The sequence below is a fragment of the Carettochelys insculpta genome, chromosome 12 (genome assembly GCF_033958435.1).
Source record: "Carettochelys insculpta isolate YL-2023 chromosome 12, ASM3395843v1, whole genome shotgun sequence".
NCBI classification, from domain to species: domain Eukaryota; kingdom Metazoa; phylum Chordata; order Testudines; family Carettochelyidae; genus Carettochelys; species Carettochelys insculpta.
In genome coordinates, this window is record NC_134148.1 from 10850586 (window position 1) to 10873866 (window position 23281).

General features: G+C 42.6%; 1 protein-coding gene across 6 annotated transcripts in view; it reads right to left on the bottom strand.

Moving 5' to 3' along the window:
• The window catches only part of TLN2 (talin 2), a 495540-nt gene that overhangs the window by 157093 nt on the left and 315166 nt on the right, over positions 1-23281 (bottom strand). For all 6 annotated transcript variants that reach the window (XR_012647070.1, XM_075006263.1, XM_075006264.1 and 3 more), the window contains 9 exons: positions 18285-18398; positions 15758-15871; positions 13793-13927; positions 13034-13162; positions 11390-11492; positions 8161-8369; positions 6921-7040; positions 2620-2817; positions 140-279 (listed from right to left, as the gene is read on the bottom strand). Coding sequence is in view for 5 of the 6 variants with exons in the window: in XM_075006263.1 (XP_074862364.1) it covers positions 140-279; positions 2620-2817; positions 6921-7040; positions 8161-8369; positions 11390-11492; positions 13034-13162; positions 13793-13927; positions 15758-15871; positions 18285-18398 (1262 nt within the window). In the remaining variant the exon portion in view is untranslated. The remainder of the gene's footprint in view (positions 1-139; positions 280-2619; positions 2818-6920; positions 7041-8160; positions 8370-11389; positions 11493-13033; positions 13163-13792; positions 13928-15757; positions 15872-18284; positions 18399-23281) is intronic.

Consider the following 23281-nt stretch of genomic DNA (forward strand, 5'->3'; position numbering starts at 1 on the left):
TAATAAGCTGCGGCATGGAACTTCCTATAGGGCTGAGCAGTAGTACCAAAAGAATAAGCTAAGAAATAATACATATTACAAAGGAAAACAGCTAAGAAACACAGCCGTAGGAAAATTAAAGCAGGTGAGATGCTTATACCTTGCAGCTGCAGCTAGGAGGTTCTTGGCATTAGGAGCTCCAGGATCCACTGAGAGAGACTTGGCAGCCAACAGCAGCTTGCTGGAGGCCATAGAGATGTTCTTGAGGTTCCCTATTACTTGAATCTGGTCCTCTTTAGTCTGGAAAACCACAGAAGTGTAACATTAGGTACTCTGTTTGTACCAGCTAGGCAGTGTCTACACTAGCCCCAAACTTCGAAATGGACATGCAAATGGCCATTTCGAAGTTTACTAATGAAGAGCTGAAATACATATTCAGCACTTCATTAGCATGCGGGCGGCCGCGGCACTTTGAAATTGACGTGGCTCGCCGCCACGCAGCTCGTCCTGACGGGGCTCCTTTTCGAAAGGACCCCTCCTACTTCGAAGTCCCCTTATTCCCATCTACTCATAGGAATAAGGGGACTTCGAAGTAGGCGGGGTCCTTTCGAAAAGGAGCCCCGTCAGGGCGAGCTGCGTGGCGGCGAGCCGTGTCAATTTCGAAGTGCCGCAGCTGCCCGCATGCTAATGAGGCGCTGAATATGTATTTCAGCATTTCATTAGTAAACTTCGAAATGGCCATTTACATGGCCATTTCGAAGTTTGGGGCTAGCGTATAAATAGCCCTAGAGAGACAGCTAAAACTTCAAGCACTCCATTCTGGATTTCAATTGGTTATCCAGCTAAAACTAGTGACATGCATGTGATGACATTCCAAATAGGGCCATTGAGCATCACCTCTGCTTGCCCAGATAGGTGCCTCTAGTTCCTTTCACACAGCAGAAAAAGAAACCAATATACTAGGCGCTTAATTTCTAACAGTAAGAGCATTCACTGAGAAGTGGGGGGAAATTTAACCACTTTCTGAACAATGCTTTTGTTGTCAAGTCTCTTATATGTTTCTGCCTGGCACAACCTCCCCTCCACTGTTTGCTCAAGGATATCAACTATCCTCTAGAACCTTCTGAGTCACTTCCAAGCACTTTTACATCTTTATGGGATTAATGACTTAAGCAAACAGAAATTCTCCAAAGAGATCTTCACAAACATTTATTCGTGGTGCTACTCTATAGGAAGTAGTACTAGTTTCACCACATAGCTTTATGTGATAAATCATTTGAATTTGTCATTATATAACCTTAGTTTCAGCGAATGACTAAGAAATAATTTTATTTATATGAAGGTAGAAAATAGTATGGCATGATTATAGTATGTGACAAGCAGCCACAGGTTGATTTCTCATCAACAATTTATGCAATAAAATGATCCCTTCTGTTGTAGAAACATTTGCAAGCAGATTGTATTTTACTTATTTGACATGAAGAGGGCTTGAATCTATATACACAAATTCCTTTACGTATTTACTATATTTGCCCCACATGACAGATGACCCAAGCCATATGATACTGTGTCTGCTTTGATTGTGTGACCATTTAGAGACAAAAAACAGTGTTTTTGTTCACACATTATCCATGCATAACTGATTGTTTTCATTTGTTTTGTGATCGAGACAAATGTTTCAAAAGTGCCACAAAATCATTGCTGACAGAAAATGTCTTGTGAACAGGCATTTGCATGAAACTTTACCCTTTTTAACTTCAGTGAACAGCCTTGTGACGAAAGGCCACCCACTCTAGTGTTGTAAGTGATTAGGAGCTGACCAGCACAGCACCAACTGATGGACTGTTTGCAAGCATATACAGGATTGCTTTTTGCTACATTACCTCAGCTCTACCTAAAAGGCATAAGGTTTAAGGAACATTAGGATCTGTTCAACAAAATCCAAAGTGTTGTTTTAATACATTTAGTGATACTGAGGAGTGCTAATTTGTAGCCCTTGAGCTTTCAATTCAACCAGTTAGCTGCAGAACAAGCTGACTCATAATGGATCACTCTGAAGACAAATTGTGTCGAACAAATTCCTCTGTTTCTACACCCACCCAGTTCCCGAGCGTCCACTTTGCAAAACTACACAATGCTACGATACAGCCTTTTCTACAGGCTGACTCTAGTCTTCAGCAGGTCCATGGTTGGCATGTGAAGTGTACGCTCTGGTGTCATACTGAATAGGAAGTGCTGAGTTCAAATGTGCTGTGTCCCCTTCTTACTCTGATTCTTCGGGGTATCGGGTACTTAAGTTCTAGCATGGCTTAAGTTTAACTAACTTTGAACTCCAATTACACTGCCTGGTAGTTGCACCAGAACAGGAAGCTTCTGACCAATGGATTACTCTACCTTCAGCAATACGGCTCACAAATCAACTATCACTTCATGGATGAGTATTCAATTGTACCTTCAAACACACATCCAGGAAAAAATACACCCATATATTTTGCACAAGATGTAAACCCCACCCTGTGCTCGCCACTTCTGAAAGGCAGGTCTGACTCTTCCATTAAATTCAGCACCTCTGCGCAGGTTTAACATCTCTGCACACCCATTGCAATCATACAGCCACTAAATACGGTCATCAAAACTCACCTGTGCTTGACCAGCCATTTCAATACCAGCATCAAGGAACTCATCAAAGTCATCACTGAACTTTCCAGAGGCTACTGCCAACTCTCCACTTTGTCCTCGAGTTGCATGAACCACTTCCCCTGCTGACTGGTTCAGATCAGCTGCAGCTTGGTTCAGTTCACTTTGGGCTTCTTGGAAAGATTTAGAACTTGGAGGCAGCTTCAAGAGAAGAAGAGTTACATCTTAGCGACCACAGAGACCAGGCATTAAATTAACCCTTAATTACACAGTTCAGCACAATCCAAAACATTAAGGGAATGAAGGCAAGATCTTTGGACCTGAAAATAATCTGCACTGATTCCATGGCCTACAGGCACCACTGTGATCATAGGAACAGTCCAGTACCTGTATTGTTTGGACTTCATTTATGAATGCAAATGACTTTTAGTTCACAGATAGGCCTGAAGTATAATCCTCCGCAACAACATCCTGGATGGGCTGACTGCAGGTAGGAAACTCAAAACATTTTGGCCCAAAGTGCAGGACTCTACCGGCTGAGCTCAAAGTGGACAGTCCTTTAGCTGGGCACAATAGCAGCTATCTTCAGGCTCAGTCACAGCAGGGAACAGAGCTTCAGTAAGTATTACTCCCAGATCTCACCAGCCTCTAAAACACTGTGATTGTTTGATATATAAAACCATTTCTGAATTTTGGGGATCAAATCCATTTCTGCTTTAGATATTGCTGGGTTAAAGACAAGCCACCGATCCCCATCCCAGAGGCCACCTAGAAATACTCTGATTTGTTTTAAGTGACACATTTTAGGAATTGTCCCAGACTGAGGGATCGCTGGAAGAAGTTTTGGAATGAATTGATAACTAAACATTAACAAGTCACCAGGACCAGATGGCATTTACTCAAGAGTTCTGAAGGAACTCAAATGTGAAAATGCAGAACTATTACAACTATTAGTTTGTAACATATCATTTAAATCAGCACCCATACCAAATAACTGGAAGATAGCTAATGTGATGCCAATTTTTAAAAAGGGATTCAGAGGTGATCCTGGCAATTACAGATTGCTAACCCTGACTTTGGTTGTGCGCAAACTGGCTGATACTGTAGTAAAGAACAAAACTGTCAGTCACACAGATTAATGCAATTTGCTGGGCAAGAGTCAACATACTTTATGCCTCATCAATTGCCTTAGAATTCTGAGATGGAGCATGTGAACAAGGGGGACCCAGTGAATATAGTGTACTTAAATTTCCAGAAAGCCTTTGACAAGGTCCCTCACCAAAGGCTCTGAAGCAAATTAAGCTGTCATGGGATAAGAGGGAAGATCCTCTCATGGATTGGTGACTGTTTAAAAGCAGGAAACAATGAGGAGGAATAAATAGCCAGTTTTCAGAATGGAGAGAGGTATGGTTTCCCCCAGGACTCTGTACTGGGACCAATCCAATTCAACACATACATTATTTGGAAAAAGCGGTGAACAGTGAGGAGGCAAAATTTGCAGATGATACAGAACTACTCAAGATAGTTAAGTCCAAGCAGTCTGCAAAAAGCTTTCAACAAAATAGCAGCTGAAATTCAGTTTTGATAAATGCAAAATAATGCACAGTGGAGAACATAATCCCAACTATACATATGAAATGATGGGGTCTAAATTAGTTATCACTGAAGAAAGAGATCTTGGAGTCAGTTTAGATAGTTCTCCCAAAGCATCTACTCAAATGTGCAGCAGCACTCAAAAACCAAACAAATGGGATGTTGGAAATCATTAAGGGATAGATAATAAAACAGAAAATATCATATTACCTCTATATATAAATCCGTGGCTCACCCACATCTGCAATACTGCATGTAGATGTGGTTACTCCACCTAAAAAAAGATGTACTGGAACTGGGAAAGGTTCAAAAAGGGCAACAAAATGATCAGGGGCATGGAACTGCTTCTGTATCAGGAGAAACAAATAACACTGGGACTTTTCAGCTTTGAAAAGAGACATCTTAAGGGGAAGATGTCAGAGGTCTATAAAATCATGACTGACGTATGCAGTAAATAAAGTGTTATTAAATCCTGCTAACACAAGAACTAGGGGTCACCAAATAAAATCAAGAGCCAGCATGTTTAAAACAAACAAAAAGAAGTATTTTGTCACACAACACACAGTCAGCCTGTTGAATTCCTTGCCAGAGTATGTTGTGAAGGCTAAGATTCTAACAGGGTTCAAAAAAGAACTACATATATTCATGGAGGATAGGTCCATCAATGGCTTTCAGCTGGGATAGCAGGGATAGTGTCCTGAGCCTGTTTACCAAAATATATTATCTCCCCTCACATCAACTTCCTAATATCCTGGGACCAAAATGCCTACAGCAGTGCATATTAGTAACTGTGTGAGTATTAAATGGCTCCTAATTGTGTCTGAGGCCAAAACTGACTTCATGGAAGTACGTGACTGATTGTACTCAATTCACCTATGGAGCTAGTAGTAAAAGAATAAACTTGCCCAATTTACACAACAGCTATATGCCTCATGCAAGTTACAACTTTTGCCACCTATTAGTGACACTCAGAGAGGGAAAATGGAATGGAATCTGTTCACCACAGATTTTTAGAAGTTATATAACAGAAAAATAGTGACATTTTGACACAGAGCATCAGAAGAGAATATTCTGAGACAGTAGGAATCATGGTCTTTCCACCGACCCAACAGGATCCAAGTGTCCATAGCCTTTTAAACATTAGTTTCTCTGCTGAGACTCCTAACGAAGAAGCAAATAGTGATCTAGGCAGGATTAACTATCTTTACAAGTCAGAACCATGGAGACTTACCCAAAACCAACCGATAAAAATGGCTACTAAATAAGACTTACTCGCAATCTAGAAACAATAAATCGTCCAGTATGCAGCTTTTGCCATCTTACAGGAGCATATTAGTTTAATTAAGTCTTACACTTAGACCTATTAATCCTATATAGCTTGAACAACCATTAGAGTTTAGTTAATTTAGGTGAAGGGGGGCCTATATTTCTGTCCACTTCAGTGTGCAGGAAAAATCTGCAAGGGGGATTTTTGCAGGGGAGTTTTTCTTTTCCTCCATTTATAGCAAAAGCTAAGGTTAAATTAAATTAGAATGCACTGCTGAATTTTTAGCTGTTTGTGTCAATTTTCCACTTTAATTGCTGTTTAAACTTTTCCACATATCTATGGTCAGAAAGGTGTGATAGCCACATCAGGCCCTTGCCCTATTGGCCAACAGATTCAATTAAAGGTCAGACAAAGGTGCTTTCTTGATCTTCTCTGGAATTTACCCCTAAGGACTGACACACAGGGGGACAGTCAGAGGGGAAACCCCAATTTAATGTCACCAATCACTTTTGGGAATTTCAGAAAATTGTGAAGAGCTGCAAGCTTAATTTAGCATCAGCATTTAAGCACAAAGAGGCATAATAGTATATACTACACCTTGCTGTGTGTGGCAAAAGTGGGTGCCTAATTCCAAGGGTATGCTTAACACTTAACACTAGATGGAGCACCATTTTCTTATCTCTGTATCTATTCTTGATACCAGTCTTTTTAAATCCATAAGGTCTTAACGCTATACTCTACTTACTAGTATGACATCTCCCTCACTGACTCTGGGATAGAGCGGGACAACTCTGAGGAGGTAGTGAGTATTGTAATTTTCTCTCATAGCATAAGTATAAATTGTAAGTGCAGTTAGTTGAGCAAGCTCTGTTAGCATAGTTAAGTAATCAGATATTGGCTGGACTTAACATCACTCAGTTTGTATCCATTACATCTGTTGTTCACTGTTTTAATACCATCTTGCCAATAAAAATAAACAAATCTTAAGTGCTGCTAAATGGTGTTGCCTGTGTAATTCCTGGGGACCCCAAAAACCATCTTGAGCCCAGAGCGAACCTCACCCTGGGCTAAAAGTTGACCAATGGAAAGGTGTGAACCTTTAATCTTTAAGTCGGATTGCCGAGCCTTCCCAAACTAATATTCCCATTGCAGTTCCTTGAGGGCAACACGTGGCACCTTAGAGACTAACACATTTATTATTTCATGAGCCTTCATGGGAAAAAACACACTTTTTACCACAAAAGCTCATGACCCAATAAATTTGTCAGTCTCTAAGGTACAACAGGGCTGTTTGCTGTTTTTGAAGTTACAGGTGAATACAGATACCCCTGTGAGATTTGTATCTATTATATTGGCAATTCAAGAATGTAAAGAATTTAAAATGTGCAGATGCCAGATATGACTTTTACTTCTGAAATACCATTTAACATCAAAGATTTCTCACCGAATCAATAAGCAGTTTCTTGCTGGATTCTCCAATGCTCTTCAAGGCTACATCAACATCCTTTTGTCCCGGCAGACAATTAACGCAGTTATTTAATGAGTGAGACACTGCTTTGGCCACCTGGAAATAGACATACAGGTAAAACAAACAAAGCCAACAAGAAATCCCAAAGAGGCTTAAAATCCTGTTCAGTAATAAAATCCAGCTAAATGGCAGTGCGATTTGGAATGGCTAAATCCTAATCCTCATTTAACAATGATTCCTACTCTGAGGCTAGTCACTTAATCTCTCTTCCTCAGTTTCTCTATCTATAAACTTTAAAGATTCTTTTACACACAAACTGCAAGACAGGCGGCCTGCAGAAAGAGGAACAAATGGGCCTGTTTGAGACTGTCCCAAACCAGCTGACGGTGTGGCCTGGTGTGGGGGTTGCAGCGCCACTCAGGTTTGGCCTGGGAGACACTGAGGCCCCTTGTGAGGGCCGAGTTCCAAAACAGTCTCTGAAATTTGACCTGGCTGCCCTCCACCACCACAATGAAGGGGCTGCTGGGCTAAAACTGAGGGATGTTGTGAAGCAGGTCATAACACTGCCTGGTGCCAGCGCCAGAGGGCAGGAGGCGAGGTGCTGCAGTGGGGTGAGAATGGAGAAGGATCACTCTCTATCTTCCCTTTCCCCTCCCTCCTGTGTAATATTTTTCAGACGGGAGGAAGGACTTAGTTTCAGCTATTTTCCAGAGTCCCAATATCTTCTTTGTAGCCTGGGCCTGAAGGCACTAGCACTTAAAACATGCTTCTGTAATTGTGTTTTAAAAAGCAAAACAGATTCAAACGACCTCAACCAAAGGGAAAAGCCTGTCATTCTAACACCACCATGAGGACATCCAGTGACACAGAATCATCACTTGTTTAGAAAAACAAAGGTATTACACAATACGTCTCCAACACTAAGTCAGGACCCTTCTTTCATTAACCTCAAGTTTAATCCCTTTCAGAGAGTATGCTGCCCAAGTAAGACATGGGTTCAAGTCCTTATTCACATGCTGTAAGGTACAGCAGGCACATCATTGCATCTCTTAAAAAAAGTGTTTGTAAACAGAATTACATTATCAGCAAATCTCCCAAAGGCTTCTAGGATATCACATGCCAGCACTGGCTGCATTATTAGTGCCCTGAGCTCAACATTCTGAAGTCACTCTGCATTTTTTGTTCAGCAAATGCATTAGGCCATGTTGCAACTTACCTGAGCTAATCTCTGCTGACTTTCTGCATCCCCAGGTGCAACCAGAGCCTGTTTTGCTTCCTGAATAAGAATAGCAGAGCCTTCCATGACTTCCCTTGCAGAATCTAACATTGCATGTGCTGCCATTGGGTCAGTAGTGGATGCTGAAACACCTCGTGCAGCCTGAGCCAAAGTCTTCAGGGCATGAGCTGTCTCCCTGGCAGCAACCCCTGAATTCAGATTTCAGATACTCTGTTAGGATCCTTTAAGGTACAATTGGTAGTGTTTTATGACAGCAGAATTTCAAGGTAACGACCCCTCTTGCTACAGAACACTGCAAACATTTTAAAATTAGTGTTTCAGATGTGAACACATTTGAGAAATGCCCAGACCAAAGACATAAAATCAATATCATACCCACAAGAGCCCATTTCTAGGCAGAGCTTTTTTATAGAAGGTGAAGAAGAAAAAAAGGAACAGTTTCAAGTTGCTTCCAATTTAGTCAGGAAAAAGTGTAAGTCTGAGCTACCAGTGGTAATGAGTTTTAAAAAGACTAAATGATTTAGGAATCTAAATCCTATTGACTTTCAAGGAGACTGAGGGTCCTAAGATTCCAAGTCACTGTGGAAAATGGGACTTGGGGCTTCTGACCAAAGCTAGAGGGGGCACGAGCTGCAGTGCAAGCACAGAAACCTCATAACCGATAGCAGTGCAGTAGCATAACTTAGTTTCATCACGTAGACTGTCATACAGCAGATGAATGAAAAGTGGTTTGTGTAGCCTTTCTGAGCAAGACTCTCACAGCCATATTGCCAAGACTTGAGACCCTGGAAGGGGTGGAGAATGTAGGCATCTTGTGTTTAATTCAGCCCCTATGGAAATGCTATCCAGTACTCTGAGTTGATAAATGGTCTGTATTTGCCCTCAGAGTAACAGAGGTAAAATCATTGTCTACACAACAGTGAGGGGCACTGCAACGTGCTCTATTTATGTCGGTGGTCTTTTTCAGTTACAGCACACAGGTTAACTACTACTCTTCTACAAAAAAAAAAAAAAGAAAGTTCCCATTGACTGCACAAGTCTGTTTTATTACATCACTTGCTTTCCAGTCTATAAATATTTAGACAGTTATACAACTGGGATGTAGTGTCACAACTTAATGAATATAAATTAACATGTCTGCCAATTAAAAGCTTATGAACATTAACATTCCCAGTACTAGAACTGCAGGGTTAATTCTATAAAGTGGTAGAGTTTACTGATGTTTCTAGCTTCTATCCCTTCTCTGAAGCGACCTGCAATACAGTTTTTCCCCTGCTCTAATTACATACTTATTACTCAGAAAAACAGCCTTAATTTGCCCCATTAAAACATCCTCTTGTTTACACTAAAAGCTTCAAGTTCTGATATAATTTTTCCTTCACTATGTTCAAGGAGCACTGGATTGGAAGTCAGGAACCCTCGAGTTTATTCTCAGATTACCCACCCACCCGTGCTATGACCTTGTGTGAGTTACTTCACCTTTTCACAGCATCATTTCCCTTTGTATAATTATGTGTTGATTTAACCTTTGAATTCCTCATGTCAGGCACTGTTACAGAACATAGGTCTATGGGGTCTGGAGCCTGAGCCTCTCAGACCCACTGAAAGTGAGAATGAGCTTTAATAATGTCTCAGTATTTAGCTTCTTGAGCTATCACCTAACCTGCCCTTTAAACATCACGGGACCTGAAATGTTTAACGTAACAACCACATGGAATGATAAAGAAAAGAGATTGATCATCTTGCCATATCACGGAGCAATAGTTTATATATATAAAAAAAGGCTGATTGTTCAGTCTTCAGTTGAGAGCAGTGTTTCAGTCAAACAAAACAAGGGAAACATGCAAATGAACTTAAGGACAAATATGAACTGCCGTGACTCTGCCATCAATGGAGTATAAAATTAATAGTACTTAAGTGCTATGCAGGAAACAGCAAAACACCCACATGCCATCACCAAATAACTTCGGCATTTGTTAAAGCACAAAAGGATCCTCACACTACTAATGTCTGTATACAGATATGGAGACAGATACTGAAGAGGAATGCATTACTTGATAGAATTTTGTAACCTACCAGCTATCTTATTGCTTGATTTTTAAAAGAGCTACTAGATTCCATCTTCAAATATCAAAACTTCTGAATTTATACTGGATATCCAACACTGACTACTGTAGGACTATATAATAGAATAATATGTAATAGAAATTTTTGTCATCTTACTCCAATTACATCTGGTTCAAATAAAAGCAACTGAAATTTACTTAATCCAATTATATCAAATGAAACATTAATTGCCATAACGCTTCTTATCAGTAATATTTAAAAATGCTCCCCTGCAGCACTCTCAATACCTACTTAGAGAATTTTTAGGATTAATACTTCACATCCATTTGAATATCTCCACTGTTTTCCAAAACTGAAACGTATTCTTTTCAGAAACAGACTTATTCAGTCCCTAAAATGACGCACAGAAAACATGAGCTGGAATAACTGCAGAAAGCCACGTATGGAAATACTGTGCATCAGTTCTCCACTGGCTTTAGCCCATACTATGCACATCTGATGCATGAGTAAGAGATGCTAACTACATAATACGCAGCAGGGGTCAGCAACCCCAGGCATGGGTACCAGAGTGGCATGTGAGCTGATTTTTATCAGCAAGTGAAGCGGGAGCTCAGCCCTGCCCCACCTCCCCCATGCAGCCGGAAGCTTGCTCAAAGCCAGGATGCCTGTGGATTAATAAAAGACCAGCCACCAACCACCACCTAAATGGTACAGCTCTACATCTTAATTTATTCAGTAATGAAGCTGTTTTAAGCAGGACTAATAGTGACTTTAAAAACCATCACCGGCACTTAGATCATACACAGAGGTCAAAAGATCAAATATCAGCACCTTGCCTCAGAAATGCTGCTGACCCCTGATATTATACACCAAAAGATACACTGTTTTAACAGACCACAGAATATACTGTACTTCCAGCCATACGCACGCAGCAGCTTTTTCAGCTTAACTGGGTTCTCCCAAGACTAGCCTCTAAACCACATTTTTTAAATATTTTTATTATTTTTATATATAGATAACTATTTTTTTAATTAACAGAAGCCCCAACCTATGGTGAATATACACAGATAGCAGACTCTGCACACAGAAACCTCCTTTTACATGATGTCTCATTTTCATTAGTGATTGTTGATTACAATACCTGTGTAGTGTTCATTGCCTTGAGCAGCACAAGTCAACAGCTGTGCCATTGAGGAACCAACAGCTTTGGAGGTACTTCCGAGGTCCTGTGCACATTTTTCCAGCTGTGAAAACAGTATAATAATCTTTGTTTAAACTGAATTAAAATAAATTTTCTTTCCAAAAACCATAGAAAGATTTCCTACTCTCTCCCTGCCGCCAAACTAACATCCTTCTCAGCGACTGAAACCCACACTTTGCAGCCCTGCATTAGTGAATTTCATACCCCGTCTAATGTATTTTCCTCCTATTCATTGAATGAAATGAAGGTAGCAAATAGCATGCATAATGAGAAGGAAATTAAGGCTTTAAAATTCAGTTCTGTTAATTAGCAATAGATACAATGACATCTGTTTTTTAAAAACATATTTTGCTCTCTAAGGCTACATCTACACGTGCAGCCAACATCGAAATAGTCTATTTCGATGAATAACGTCTACACGTCCTCCAGGGCCGGCAACGTCAATGTTCAACTTCGACGTTCCTCAGCCCAACATCGAAATAGGCGCTGCGAGGGAACGTCTACACGTCAAAGTAGCACACATCGAAATAGGGATGCCAGGCACAGCTGCAGACAGGGTCACAGGGCGGACTCAACAGCAAGCCGCTCCCTTAAAGGGCCCCTCCCAGACACAGTTGCACTAAACGACACAAGATCCACAGAGCCGACAACTGGTTGCAGACCCTGTGCCTGCAGCATAGATCCCCAGCTGCCGCAGAAGCAGCCAGAAGCCCTGGGCTAAGGGCTGCTGCCCACGGTGACCATAGAGCCCCGCAGGGGCTGGAGAGAGAGCATCTCTCAACCCCCCAGCTGATGGCCGCCATGGAGGACCCAGCAATTTCGACGTTGAGGGACGCGGATCGTCTACACGGTCCCTACTTCGACGTTGAACGTCGAAGTAGGGCGCTATTCCTATCTCCTCATGAGGTTAGCGACTTCGACGTCTCGCCGCCTAACATCGAAGTTAACTTCGAAATAGCGCCCGACACGTGTAGACGCGACGGGCGCTATTTCGAAGTTGGTGCCGCTACTTCGAAGTAGCGTGCACGTGTAGACGCAGCTTAAGACACAAAGGGTTCTTTTTAAAAAAATGTCATGCAATAAGCTCTCGTGTATTTTTCATTACGATGTACTGGTTAAACAAAGGAAAAAATGACCTTAAAAATCTTTATTACAGAAACCTTAGAAGATTTTTAACTTCGTTCTTCAGGGAAGAAGGACCTGCCTCCAAAACTTATTTTGGACTGAGGATGACTTCTTTGCCATAAAGATGTTTCCTGACATCAGGGGTGGTGGAACAATTTGTACAGAGGAAGTGCTGAGAACCATTTAACCAACTGTAAACCCTGTATATGATGAAGAAAACTTCAATCCCACGCAGATGCCAGCTCTTCAGCATGCCTAGTTCCAGCACCTATATTGGTGTTGGGCATGGATTTTGGGAGTATCTGTGTAAAATGCTACTAGAATGAGCACCAGCCAAACCATGTGACTCCTCTTACCAAGGAGACCCCAATACTCTGAATTTTAACAACAGCTCCCTGAAGTTATGGGACGGAATTCCTAAATGATGACCATTCTCAGCCTCTTCTGCCTACCACTTACGGTTTCGCCTGGGAGTGGTTTTAACTGTCCATCTAGAGCGGCCATCTTTGCATCTTGCAGTTCATTTCTGAGTGTTTGGACTGTGTTCAAAGCAGAGTCAATTTCCATAGGTCCACAAGCTTCATGAGCCTACCCAGAAAACAGACAAACAGAAACTGCTAGTATTGTTAAGCAACTGTACTACTACCAAAAATGAGAAAATTCATCTGTGATCATATCTTGGATAATTATCTATTCCTTAAAACAATTATGCAGACAGCAAAGGTCATCTCGGCCTGTTGCACATCTTGGATAGAATGAGAAGTGCTGTGGCACCTTATAGGCTAATAGGTATTTTGGAGCATAAGCTTCCGTGGGCAAAGATCCACTTTGTTCTACATTGCATCTGACAAAGCGGGTCTTTGCCCATGAAAGCTTTTGCTCTAAAATATCTGTTAGTCACTAAGGTGTCACAGGACTTCTCATTTTTGTGGATACAGACTAACACAGCTATCCCTCTGATATTTTGGATATAAAACTTCTGAACAACATACTCAGCTTGCCAACAGAGGAATTCATTGTACAGAGCCACAAAGGGTACTCAACACTCAGCATCACTCAACTTAATTTTATGTGATTAACTCACAATCAATAGAGCTAAAACAACAGCAATGAACCCAGACTTTTAAAGGTGATTTCCTACAGTGCACAGGTTTTTGCAAAATCAGGTACTGCAAGCCACAATTAACGTCTAACTGCTCAAAAAGGATATGTACCCACCTTTTGGGAGGCAGTTCTTAGCTCAGCTAAGCTTGTTGCAAGGTTCTTGGCACACTGGCTTAGCTGCATTGCTGCAGCTTGATCACTCACAGTAGGTACCGCAGCTTTTGCTGACGCCACCATCTTACTTCCAGGCTATTTAAAGAGTAGAGAAGAAGGCATTGTGATTCATCAGCTCACACGTACAACCTGGTATAAATACTTCAAACATCCAACCATGTGTAGAACTGCCAGAACAATTAGGTCACTAAGTTTTGGCAAACAATGGCAATGCCACTGTTTAGGCTTGCAGCCACCTGACTACCAAGACTATTGCAAAGGCATCCAGTTTTACCCCAGTTCTATCCCTACGCAAACCCCATTTGTGCACTCACACATGCCTTGTCATACTCTTGAGCAGTGCGATCTTTGCAGCAGACACTATCTTTGCTCTATTCATTTATACAGTTCCTCACTCAGTGGTGGCAACCTGTGGCCTCCACGTGGCCCACTGGAACTCCACCTGCTGTCTATAGATTCCTGGCTGCCTCCTTTCCCTCTAGCACCCATCATGCACCAGAATACAAGAACTTCACACTTCCTAAGCCTTCCCTCTTCCTCCTAGCACTTTCGGAGCATCATAAATCACCTGATTTGTACTTTGTCCCCACTCTTCCTCCTCCCCCTAGAGCTGGAACTCCACAAATCATGATTGGTAGGGAGGGAGAGTGAGCCGCAGGAAGAGAGCGCGACTCAGATAATCTGCATGCACTGAAAGCGCTGGGAGTGCAGGGGAGGAGGAGATTGGCTGCAATTGGAATTCCAGTGGGCTGCAGGCTGTTGCGGACCACTGAGGTGAAGGAGGGCCACTCATGCGATCCAACCAGTACTTCTGGTTGTCCATCCTTGGCCTAACTCAATGGGTACCAGTGCTTGACTGGAGACACTAAGTGGCTACTGTAATACAAATAAATAATTAACAGGGAATTTAAATATTTAAACACAACAGTTTACCATTTTGTGCATGTATTCACCCAGACAAGAATACAGGATTCATTTGTCACTTCTTTCAACATTTCTGAATATTTAATTTTTTCTAAATATTAGTGAATGGAAAAAATATCAGCCAAAATCATAAACCAGGACAGGATCTGGGGATAACATATCTTGCTTACCTGGCAACACTAAATCATTTCTACATGACCCCAAGCACTTAAAAGATAAGGTCTTAGTTAGTTACTTCAGTGGGACCATATGGGTGAGTCATTCTGACAGGATGCTCCAGTGCTGTATGGAGTATCTTGGTGACACATTAGGCAGCGCAAAAAGGGGATAACTGCCCTAATTGAATCCTGGTAGGTCAGGTGAGGTTGATTAAAGTCTGGGGACAATCAGAGATTCTGAGGCTGAGTGGAGCCAGAAGCTGAATGGAGCTGAATGCTGGGAGCATTTGCCATGTGATTTTGGGGTTTGTTGTGTCTTTTCCTTTGTGCTTTGGAATATCTTGGGAAGGGAAAATAAAATGTGTGTCTCTCAAAAGAGAGAGAGAGACGCCTGTGATTTTTGCTTTTATGCAAGTCAGATCACAGCTCGAGGTAGTTCTGTGAGAGACAAACTGTACCTAAACTAAAGAATTGTACAGTGGTGGTTCTTCCAGCTCCAGCAGAATGTATAAAAAACCATTCAGCCTCCTTTGTCGTAGCCAGACTCAGTGCACAGTGTATCCCATTTTCAGAGATAGTTAACTAGACAGTACCCTGAGCTACCTGTGGCTCAAAGGCAGGGCACTTTTAGCATCAATTACTGCTCAGTAATAAACTACGTTTTCCTTACTAAAGGTGCGTAATCAGTGACTAAACACAGAGCTCTCAATTAGTCCCTCCAACGTAACATGCAATTCGCACACAAAGCAAAGACAATTCAAGGCCCACAGGGAATCCTTGAGGGGGAAAAAAAAATATCCTGCATTTTTTTGAGTTAGTTTACCTGAAGAAAGTTCTGGCTCGAATTTATCAGAGCAAGCTGAGCACTGAGGTCTTCCGCCTGAGCCTGGCTTCCCCTCACACCCTGCACCAGCTGAGGAATGTGGTCAGCAACATTCTGTCAGCAATAAAGGAGAAAGTTTTAATTGTTAAATTTAAAACCTCGTTCAGTACTAAACGAAGCCTCCCATCCTAGGGAAGAGACCTATAGCATTTCATAGAGATGATAAAATATGAATCCGTAGAAAATATTTAGTGTTCCATAGACCTTAGGAAATCTGAGATTAACTCTTTAAGAGAGCTTCTACAGTATCTGGAGATCTTGAGTATGCCTATAGAGTTCTATAAGTATATAAAGCAATGTTAATAAGACTTTTCTGTAATTAAAAAATGATGAGATATTTTCACTGACTCAGGAATTTTCCGTTTTGGATTTTAAAATTACTGTTTTACACTTCAAATTGCTTCAACGTGTAGATGTTTCAAGCATCTGTCTTGCTTCAGGAAAACTGCAACTTTCACATTTGGTACTCAGCTTGCTTTTATCTGACTTCCTATAACAGATGTTTATGGTGTTATTATAATACCATGAAAATGTATAGTGTTAAAAATGTAATCTCACTTCTAGTCAAATATCAACTCATGTTCACATGATCTATCTCCAATACAGTCTCCAGAAATGTTTTTCTAAAAGTTAAGTACTCTACTTAAGGTGAAAACTTCAGAAGAGTACTTCATCTGCTGTACAGGTTGAACCTATCTAGTCCAGCACTCCTCATCCAGCAATATCTGCAATCCAGACTGATTATAGTTAGCTGGATGATCACTTATCATGGGTGCGTCCAAGTTTCTCATGGTCCCATAACGTTTGTTTACAGCCACCAATCCTGGCTCTCAGTGCTGTGTTCTGTTATTTAGATCTAATTTACCTCTAAAGGTCTTCTGAGAGCCCAGTAAGCAATAGAAGTCTTGGTAATGCTGCTAGATAGATAGTACTGATCTCCTATGGTTTGGCAAATTCTCTTGTTTGGCAACAGTTAGGTCGCAAGGGTGCCAGACTAGAGAGGTTCAACCTGTTTAACAAACTGATGTCAAAGCTAAACTTGAATAAACAGCAGCCAAACACATAGGACAAATAGCCTTTTGCATTTCTATTGAAAACAGCATCAGCTGCCTACCAGACAACTCCTTCATATGCCCTGCTCTTTGAGACATGTTTAAGCTGTTGTTTTTATCTACCAATTTTTCAAAATCTAATTTGGAAGATAATATATTTAATAGCCAAATAATAAATGTTAATGTATTCTTCTGGGTTCTTTGACATGAAAACTTATATCTGTTATAGTGGCTGTGCTCCTGACTTCTGCATAGTTTCTCTCAGTAGAAGAACATGCTCTTTTGCAAGCCATTTGATTTCTTATTTCTCCAGAGGCCTTGAAGCAATATTAGTCACAAGCACTAATTAGTCTGCCAGCTGCAGCTAAAACGCAAAAGAACAATCTCTTGTCAAATGAGTTACTCTGTGCTCTGGCTTACAATTAGGAATATGTGACAGCACCTTCATGTGCTTACTCTTGGCATATCAGAGCTCTGTGCTTTCAGCAGCGCACTTCTCAGTGAATCTGGCGTCCCAGAAGCTAACACTATGGTCTTGTTATAATTTGGTTAGGAAAGGGAATTTAAGGGCAGACTGCCAGTAGGTTGATCCAGTTAACCTGGCTAACAGAATCAAGCTGCTATCCATGTTGTCTTGATATACAATGTAAGGATTTAATCTCATTACACCACAAGCCACTAGCCTTGCTTTATAGTATGGCAATAGCTTTCAGATAGCTCTGGAAAAGCTATGAAGGCGATTCACCATCAGGTGGTCCCCACAAAGTGCACTAATTGCAAGGCAACTCCTAAGTACAGTTGAAGCTTGGTTATCCGGCACCTGGATAACCGGCACGCTCAGTTAACTAGTATGCTGTAGGCCCGCTGCCACAGGGCCAGCTTCCTGACTGGGGCCAGCAGAGCAGGTTGGCTGCCAGATAATGGAGCTTGTACTGTAATTTAGTTTATAACCAAATCTAACGTCTCTGTGACCGATGTGCTCTGCACAGATTTGCATGTAAGTGGCTGCTGCTTTACCTGCAGCATATCCCCCCAAAAGAAGTCTGAAGATACTTTCAACACTGTTTACATCTGCTCATAATCTGCAACTGATACTTCCTAAATATTTATAAAAAGCATCTGTATTGGACCAGGCACACTGCTGCTTGCTCACGTTCCAAAAAACGTCTGCCTTGCCTTGACTTTAACAGACAACGCTGGAAACAATACAAGCCGTATATGCAGTGTTATATTTGGTACAACAGTGGAACAAGAATCAAATGCTCTGGAGTCAGGCTGACAGAAGCAACTTCAGAATTTCTATCCACAGGCACAAAATGATTAAATCAAGGGAGCTTATTTTTAGTTTCCATTAAAAGGGGCACATACCACGGACCACCTGCCAAGTGACTGCTTCCTCTATTGGGAAATATTACCTTGCAGCTCTGGACAAGTTGCTGATGAGCTACTGTGTTCTTGTTGGAAACGGCTGCGTTCTGAGAGGCTGCGATTGTCTGAGTGGCAGCTGCTGCGGCCTGTTTAGCTGCAATCTTTAGAGGTGAGGGAAAATAGTTAAAGAGTTTAACTGGTATACAGTTGAGTAACTGAGAGAATACAACAGACATAATAGGTATTATTGCATTTAGTGACTGGAACCTACTAAGTCATTAGCTGTCACTTACTTAAAGAACTCTGTCACTTCCCACTCCAGATAAAAATGAAATGATCATTATTATGAATCTTTCAATTTGTAACAAAGGGAAAAACACCTGTACTATAAATGTTCCAAGAGCCTCCTTTTCCAGACTGTTAATCTTTCACCACAAAATGTATTAGACATACTGAAGAGCTATCGTTGAAATAGCCTATGGCTTAATGACAGGCTGCTGAATGTGATGTGAAGACCTGTAGTAATCTAAAACATCCAGAATAAAAGAGAGTTGTTTGTGTGGATTCAGGCATTCTTGCAAAGGAGCCTCTTCCCTCATCCACTCCAATTAAAACACAGATTAAAGTAGTAAGAGTTTGTTTGTTAGGTGCAGAAAGACGTCTGCATGGGGTTTTAATGAAACTATCATGGAACTGCAACATGCAATACGTATCCAGGAAGCTAGTAATATAATCTGGCCTTATATTCCAAAGAAGAACATGTCAACAAGTTTAAAAACAATGCAGACAAGTTTACAAACTAGCTGTCAAGTTTAGATGTATGCTAAAGTGATGTGTTCTACTGACATCCTGACTGCTCAAACTCCGCTAAATGCTATTGCCATTTCGCAAAAATGAATTTCACCATCAAGCAAGAGATTGTGTCTATGGAGTGAAACCACTCGGAGGGGTTTATCTTTATGGAAATAAAGGACCAATAAAAAGAGACGTGAGTAAACAACAGTCCCCACTGCTGCATTTAAGTTCAGAGAGCAGAATCATGGATGTGTCTTAAAAAGCATTCCTTACAGTAGGGACTACTCAAGGCCAAAAGATAAGGCGCTAAGGCTATGTTTACATATAGAGTTTTGTAAACAAAATGAGTGTTTTGTCAACAAAACTCAGAGCATCCACATTACAAAGGTGTTCTGTGGACAGTAAATTGACAGAATGCGGCACTTCCCTAGACAGTGTTCTGCCATCCCCCCAGGAGGCAGAATACCTCTTTTGACAGAAAGCCAGTGTGGACATCCCGGAGGGCCTTCTGTTGATAGAAAAGTCCTCCATGACACTAACCAGCTGCCTTGTGGGGGACGCCCTGTCCACAGCAATCACAGCTCTGTAATCCCTGCCTTTGGTCATTCTTAAAGTGGCAGGGAGCCCTGGAAACCCAGTGGCAGGAAGTTGAGAGCAGGGAAGCAGCCCAGCAGTATACTGTCTGCTCCACATCTCAGAACTACTCAGTCCAGCTGATTCGAGAGACATGGCAGTGAGTTAGCCAGCACATGACCCCCAGGGGCCCTCTAGTGAGCAGCTGGAGATGTCTCAGTAGCCCGCCGGGGCACAAAACACTGGGCTCCTCATGGACCTGGACTGAGGTATAGGGCCCCCTGCCATGTGAGGGGAGAAACACACCCTCCTGGACCCCTTGGTCAAGAGGAGGAATGCCCCTGTGTATGCCCGACTGGCCACCGCCCTGGTGGCATATGGGGCCACCCCACCCGCACCATGAAGCAGACTTGGGTCTGCGACATAGGGCACAAGTCAGGGGCAGGACTGGCCACCTGTCCACACCACACAGAGCTGCACTGGCTCCTGGGGTGCAACAACACCTTCCCCCGATTGCCATTGTGGACATGGCTGAGGAGACACACCACACCCCTCACGCAGCTGGAGGCTCACAAGGAGGACCTCGAGAATCCCACGACCCAATATTGACCCCAATGGAGCTGGACACAGGGTCCAAGACCAGTGGCAGCACCCTGGCCATTGCCCTGGACTTGGACCTCTCCAGCCAAGCCACCTCCAGGGCATCCCTGGACCTGTTCGTAGGACCCTGCGGTAAGTAGCAGGGTATGTGGGGCAGATGTAGATGGGACGTGTGGCAAGCCTCACCAGGCCAGCTCAGACAGGACTTTGCTCTGCGGGCCTGCCACGTGGAACCATGTACAAGGCAGCGTGTTCCACCCAGACCCAGCAGCCATGCTCCAGGCATGGGCGCCAGCCTGCAGCCAGCTTCATAGGAAGCCAGATGAGCCCTGGGCCCAGAAGATGTGGGAAAAGCTTAAGCACTCAATGCTTTTTTTGCCTCTGTCTTCATGGACAAGATCAGCTCTCAGGCAATGCAGTATGGGCAGGAGGTGGGCAGCCCTCAGTGGTGAAAGAACAGATTAAGTGATATTTGGAAAAGCTAGACATACACAGATCCATGGGTCCGCATTTAATGAGGAAATGGGCAGATGTCATTTGCCCATTATCTTTAAAAACTCACAGAGATTGGGAGAGGTCCCGGATGACTGGAAAAAGGCAAATATAGGTCCCACCTTTAAAAAAGGAAAGAAAGACAACCCAGGGAACTATAGACCAGTCAGCCTTACCTCATTTCCCAGATAAATCATGGAGGGGATCCTTAAGGAATCCATTTTGAAGCATTTGGAAGAGGGGAAAGTGATCAAGAGTAGTCAACACAGATTCACCAAGGGCAAGTTGTACCTGACCAACCTGATTAACTTCTGTGAGGAGGTAACTGGCTCTGTGGACACTGCGAAGTCAATGGATGCTATATACCTTGACTTTAACAAAGCTTTTGATACAGTTTTCGCCATTATTCTTGCCCACAAGTTAAGGAAGTATGGATTGGATAAATGGTCTCTTAGGTGGACAGAAAGCTGCCCAGATGGTTGGGCCCAATGGATAGAGATCAATGGCTCAATGTCTGGTTGGCAGTTGGTTTCAAGTGGAGTGCCCCATAGATCAGTTCTGGGGCCAGTAGTGTCCAACATCTTTATTAATAACCTGGATAAGGAGACGGACTGCATCCTCAGCAAATTTGCAGATGACACTAAGATGGCCGAAGACACATCAGAGAGCAGGGATAGGGTCCGAAGTGACCTAGATAAATTGGAGAATTGGGCCAAAAGTAATCTGACAATGTTCAACAAGGACAAATGCAGAGTCCTGCACTTGGGACAGAAGAATCCCAAATGTTGTTACAGGCTGAGGACCAACTGGTTAATTGGTAGTACAGCAGAAAAGGACCTGGGGATTACACAGTGGATGAGAGGCTGGCTATGAGTCAACACTGTGCCCTTGTAGCCAGGAAGCTAATGGTATATTGGGGTGCATTAGGAGGAGCACTTCCAACAGACCCAGAGAAGTTATTATTCCCTTTTGTTCAGCACTGGTGAGGCCACATTTGGAGTATTGTGTCCAGTTCTGGCCCCCCAGTAAAGAAAGGATATGGATGCATTGGAGCAGGTCCAGTAGAGGACAATGAAAATAATTAAGGGGCTGGAGCACACGATCTATGAGGAGAGGCTGAGGGATCTAGGTTTATTTAGTTTGCAGAAGAGAAGAGTGAGGGGCAATTTGAAAGCAGCCTTCCACTTTGTGAAGGGGGGCTCTAAAGAGGATGGAGAAAGTCTGTTCTCAGTTACCCGGAACGGTAATGTACAGAAGCTTGTGGGGGAACACTTCAATCTCCCTGGACACTCAGTGGCAGATTTAAGGGTGTCAGTTCTGAAACAAAAAAATTTCAAAAATCAAATGGAGAGAGAAATCTTGGAGCTGCAATTTATTTGCAAATTTGACTCCATTAACCACGGATTACACAGAGACTGGAAGTGGCTTGCAGCTTACAAAGACAGCTTCTCTGCTCTGGGTGCTAATATCTCCTCATTAGACTCTGACAAAGGCTCACATCCCCCTGCCTGATCTGACTTGTTTTTTCCTCTTTTGATAAGTGGTGTTGATACTGGGCCATTTCCACCTTGCTGAATAGACCTTGTCAGCTCTGGCCCTCCCTCTTACTGGGACCCCACTCTTTAAATACCCCACTGAAAGCACCCCGCCCCCCGCTCATGCATCTGATGAAGTGCGTCTTTGCCCACGAAAGCTTATGCTCCAAAATATCTGTTAGTCTATAAGGTGCCACAAGACTTCTTGTTGTTCTCAAAGCTACAGACTAACATGGCCACCTCTCTGATACTTGCTCTCAGTAGTGACAGATGGCAGAACAAGGAGCAATGGTCTCAAGTTGCAGTGGAGAGGTGTAGGTTGGATATTAGGAAAATCTATTTCACCAGGAGAGTGGTGAAGCATTGGAATGTGTTACCTAGAGAGTTGGTGGAATCTCCATCCCTAGAGGTTTTCAAGTCCTGGCTTGACAAAGACATGTCTGAGATGATTTAGTTATGGAAGATCTAGCTTTAGGCAGGGGGCTAGACTCAACGACCTCCAGAGGTCCCTTCCAGCCCGAGGATTCTATGACTCAGAGAGGGGTGGCCTGCCAGCTCATGCCACAGCTGGAAGCAGGCCAGCCACAACGACGTTGGCTTGACCCCCCAACACACCAAGGAGCGCAGCTCCTGGCATGTGGGCATGCCCGCAGGCAGGACTCAGGCCACAGGTTTCGTGTCTGGGTGCAATCTGTTGGCAGAGGTTTTGCTGGAAGATATCTTTGGAGAGTAATTTCTGTTGATAGATTGCTGTCGTGTAGATGCAGCCTAAATGATTGTAACTGGAAGACTTGAAGTGATGAGTCCATTTCGGTCTGAAAAGAGCGAGGAAGAACCAGATCTGAAGTACTCAGAAATCCTGTTTCTGGTCTCTCTCGCAAGTTTCTCTCGCTTTACACAGGCACGGTAGTTTTAACATAGTACACATCCAGATGAAGATTATCCATGTGAATCTTCTCGTTGTTCTCATGCTAATTTACTAAAATTGTTTTCAGACCACTGTAAAATTACAGTTGAGAACCAGTACATCAGAGGTTTTTTCCGGATCT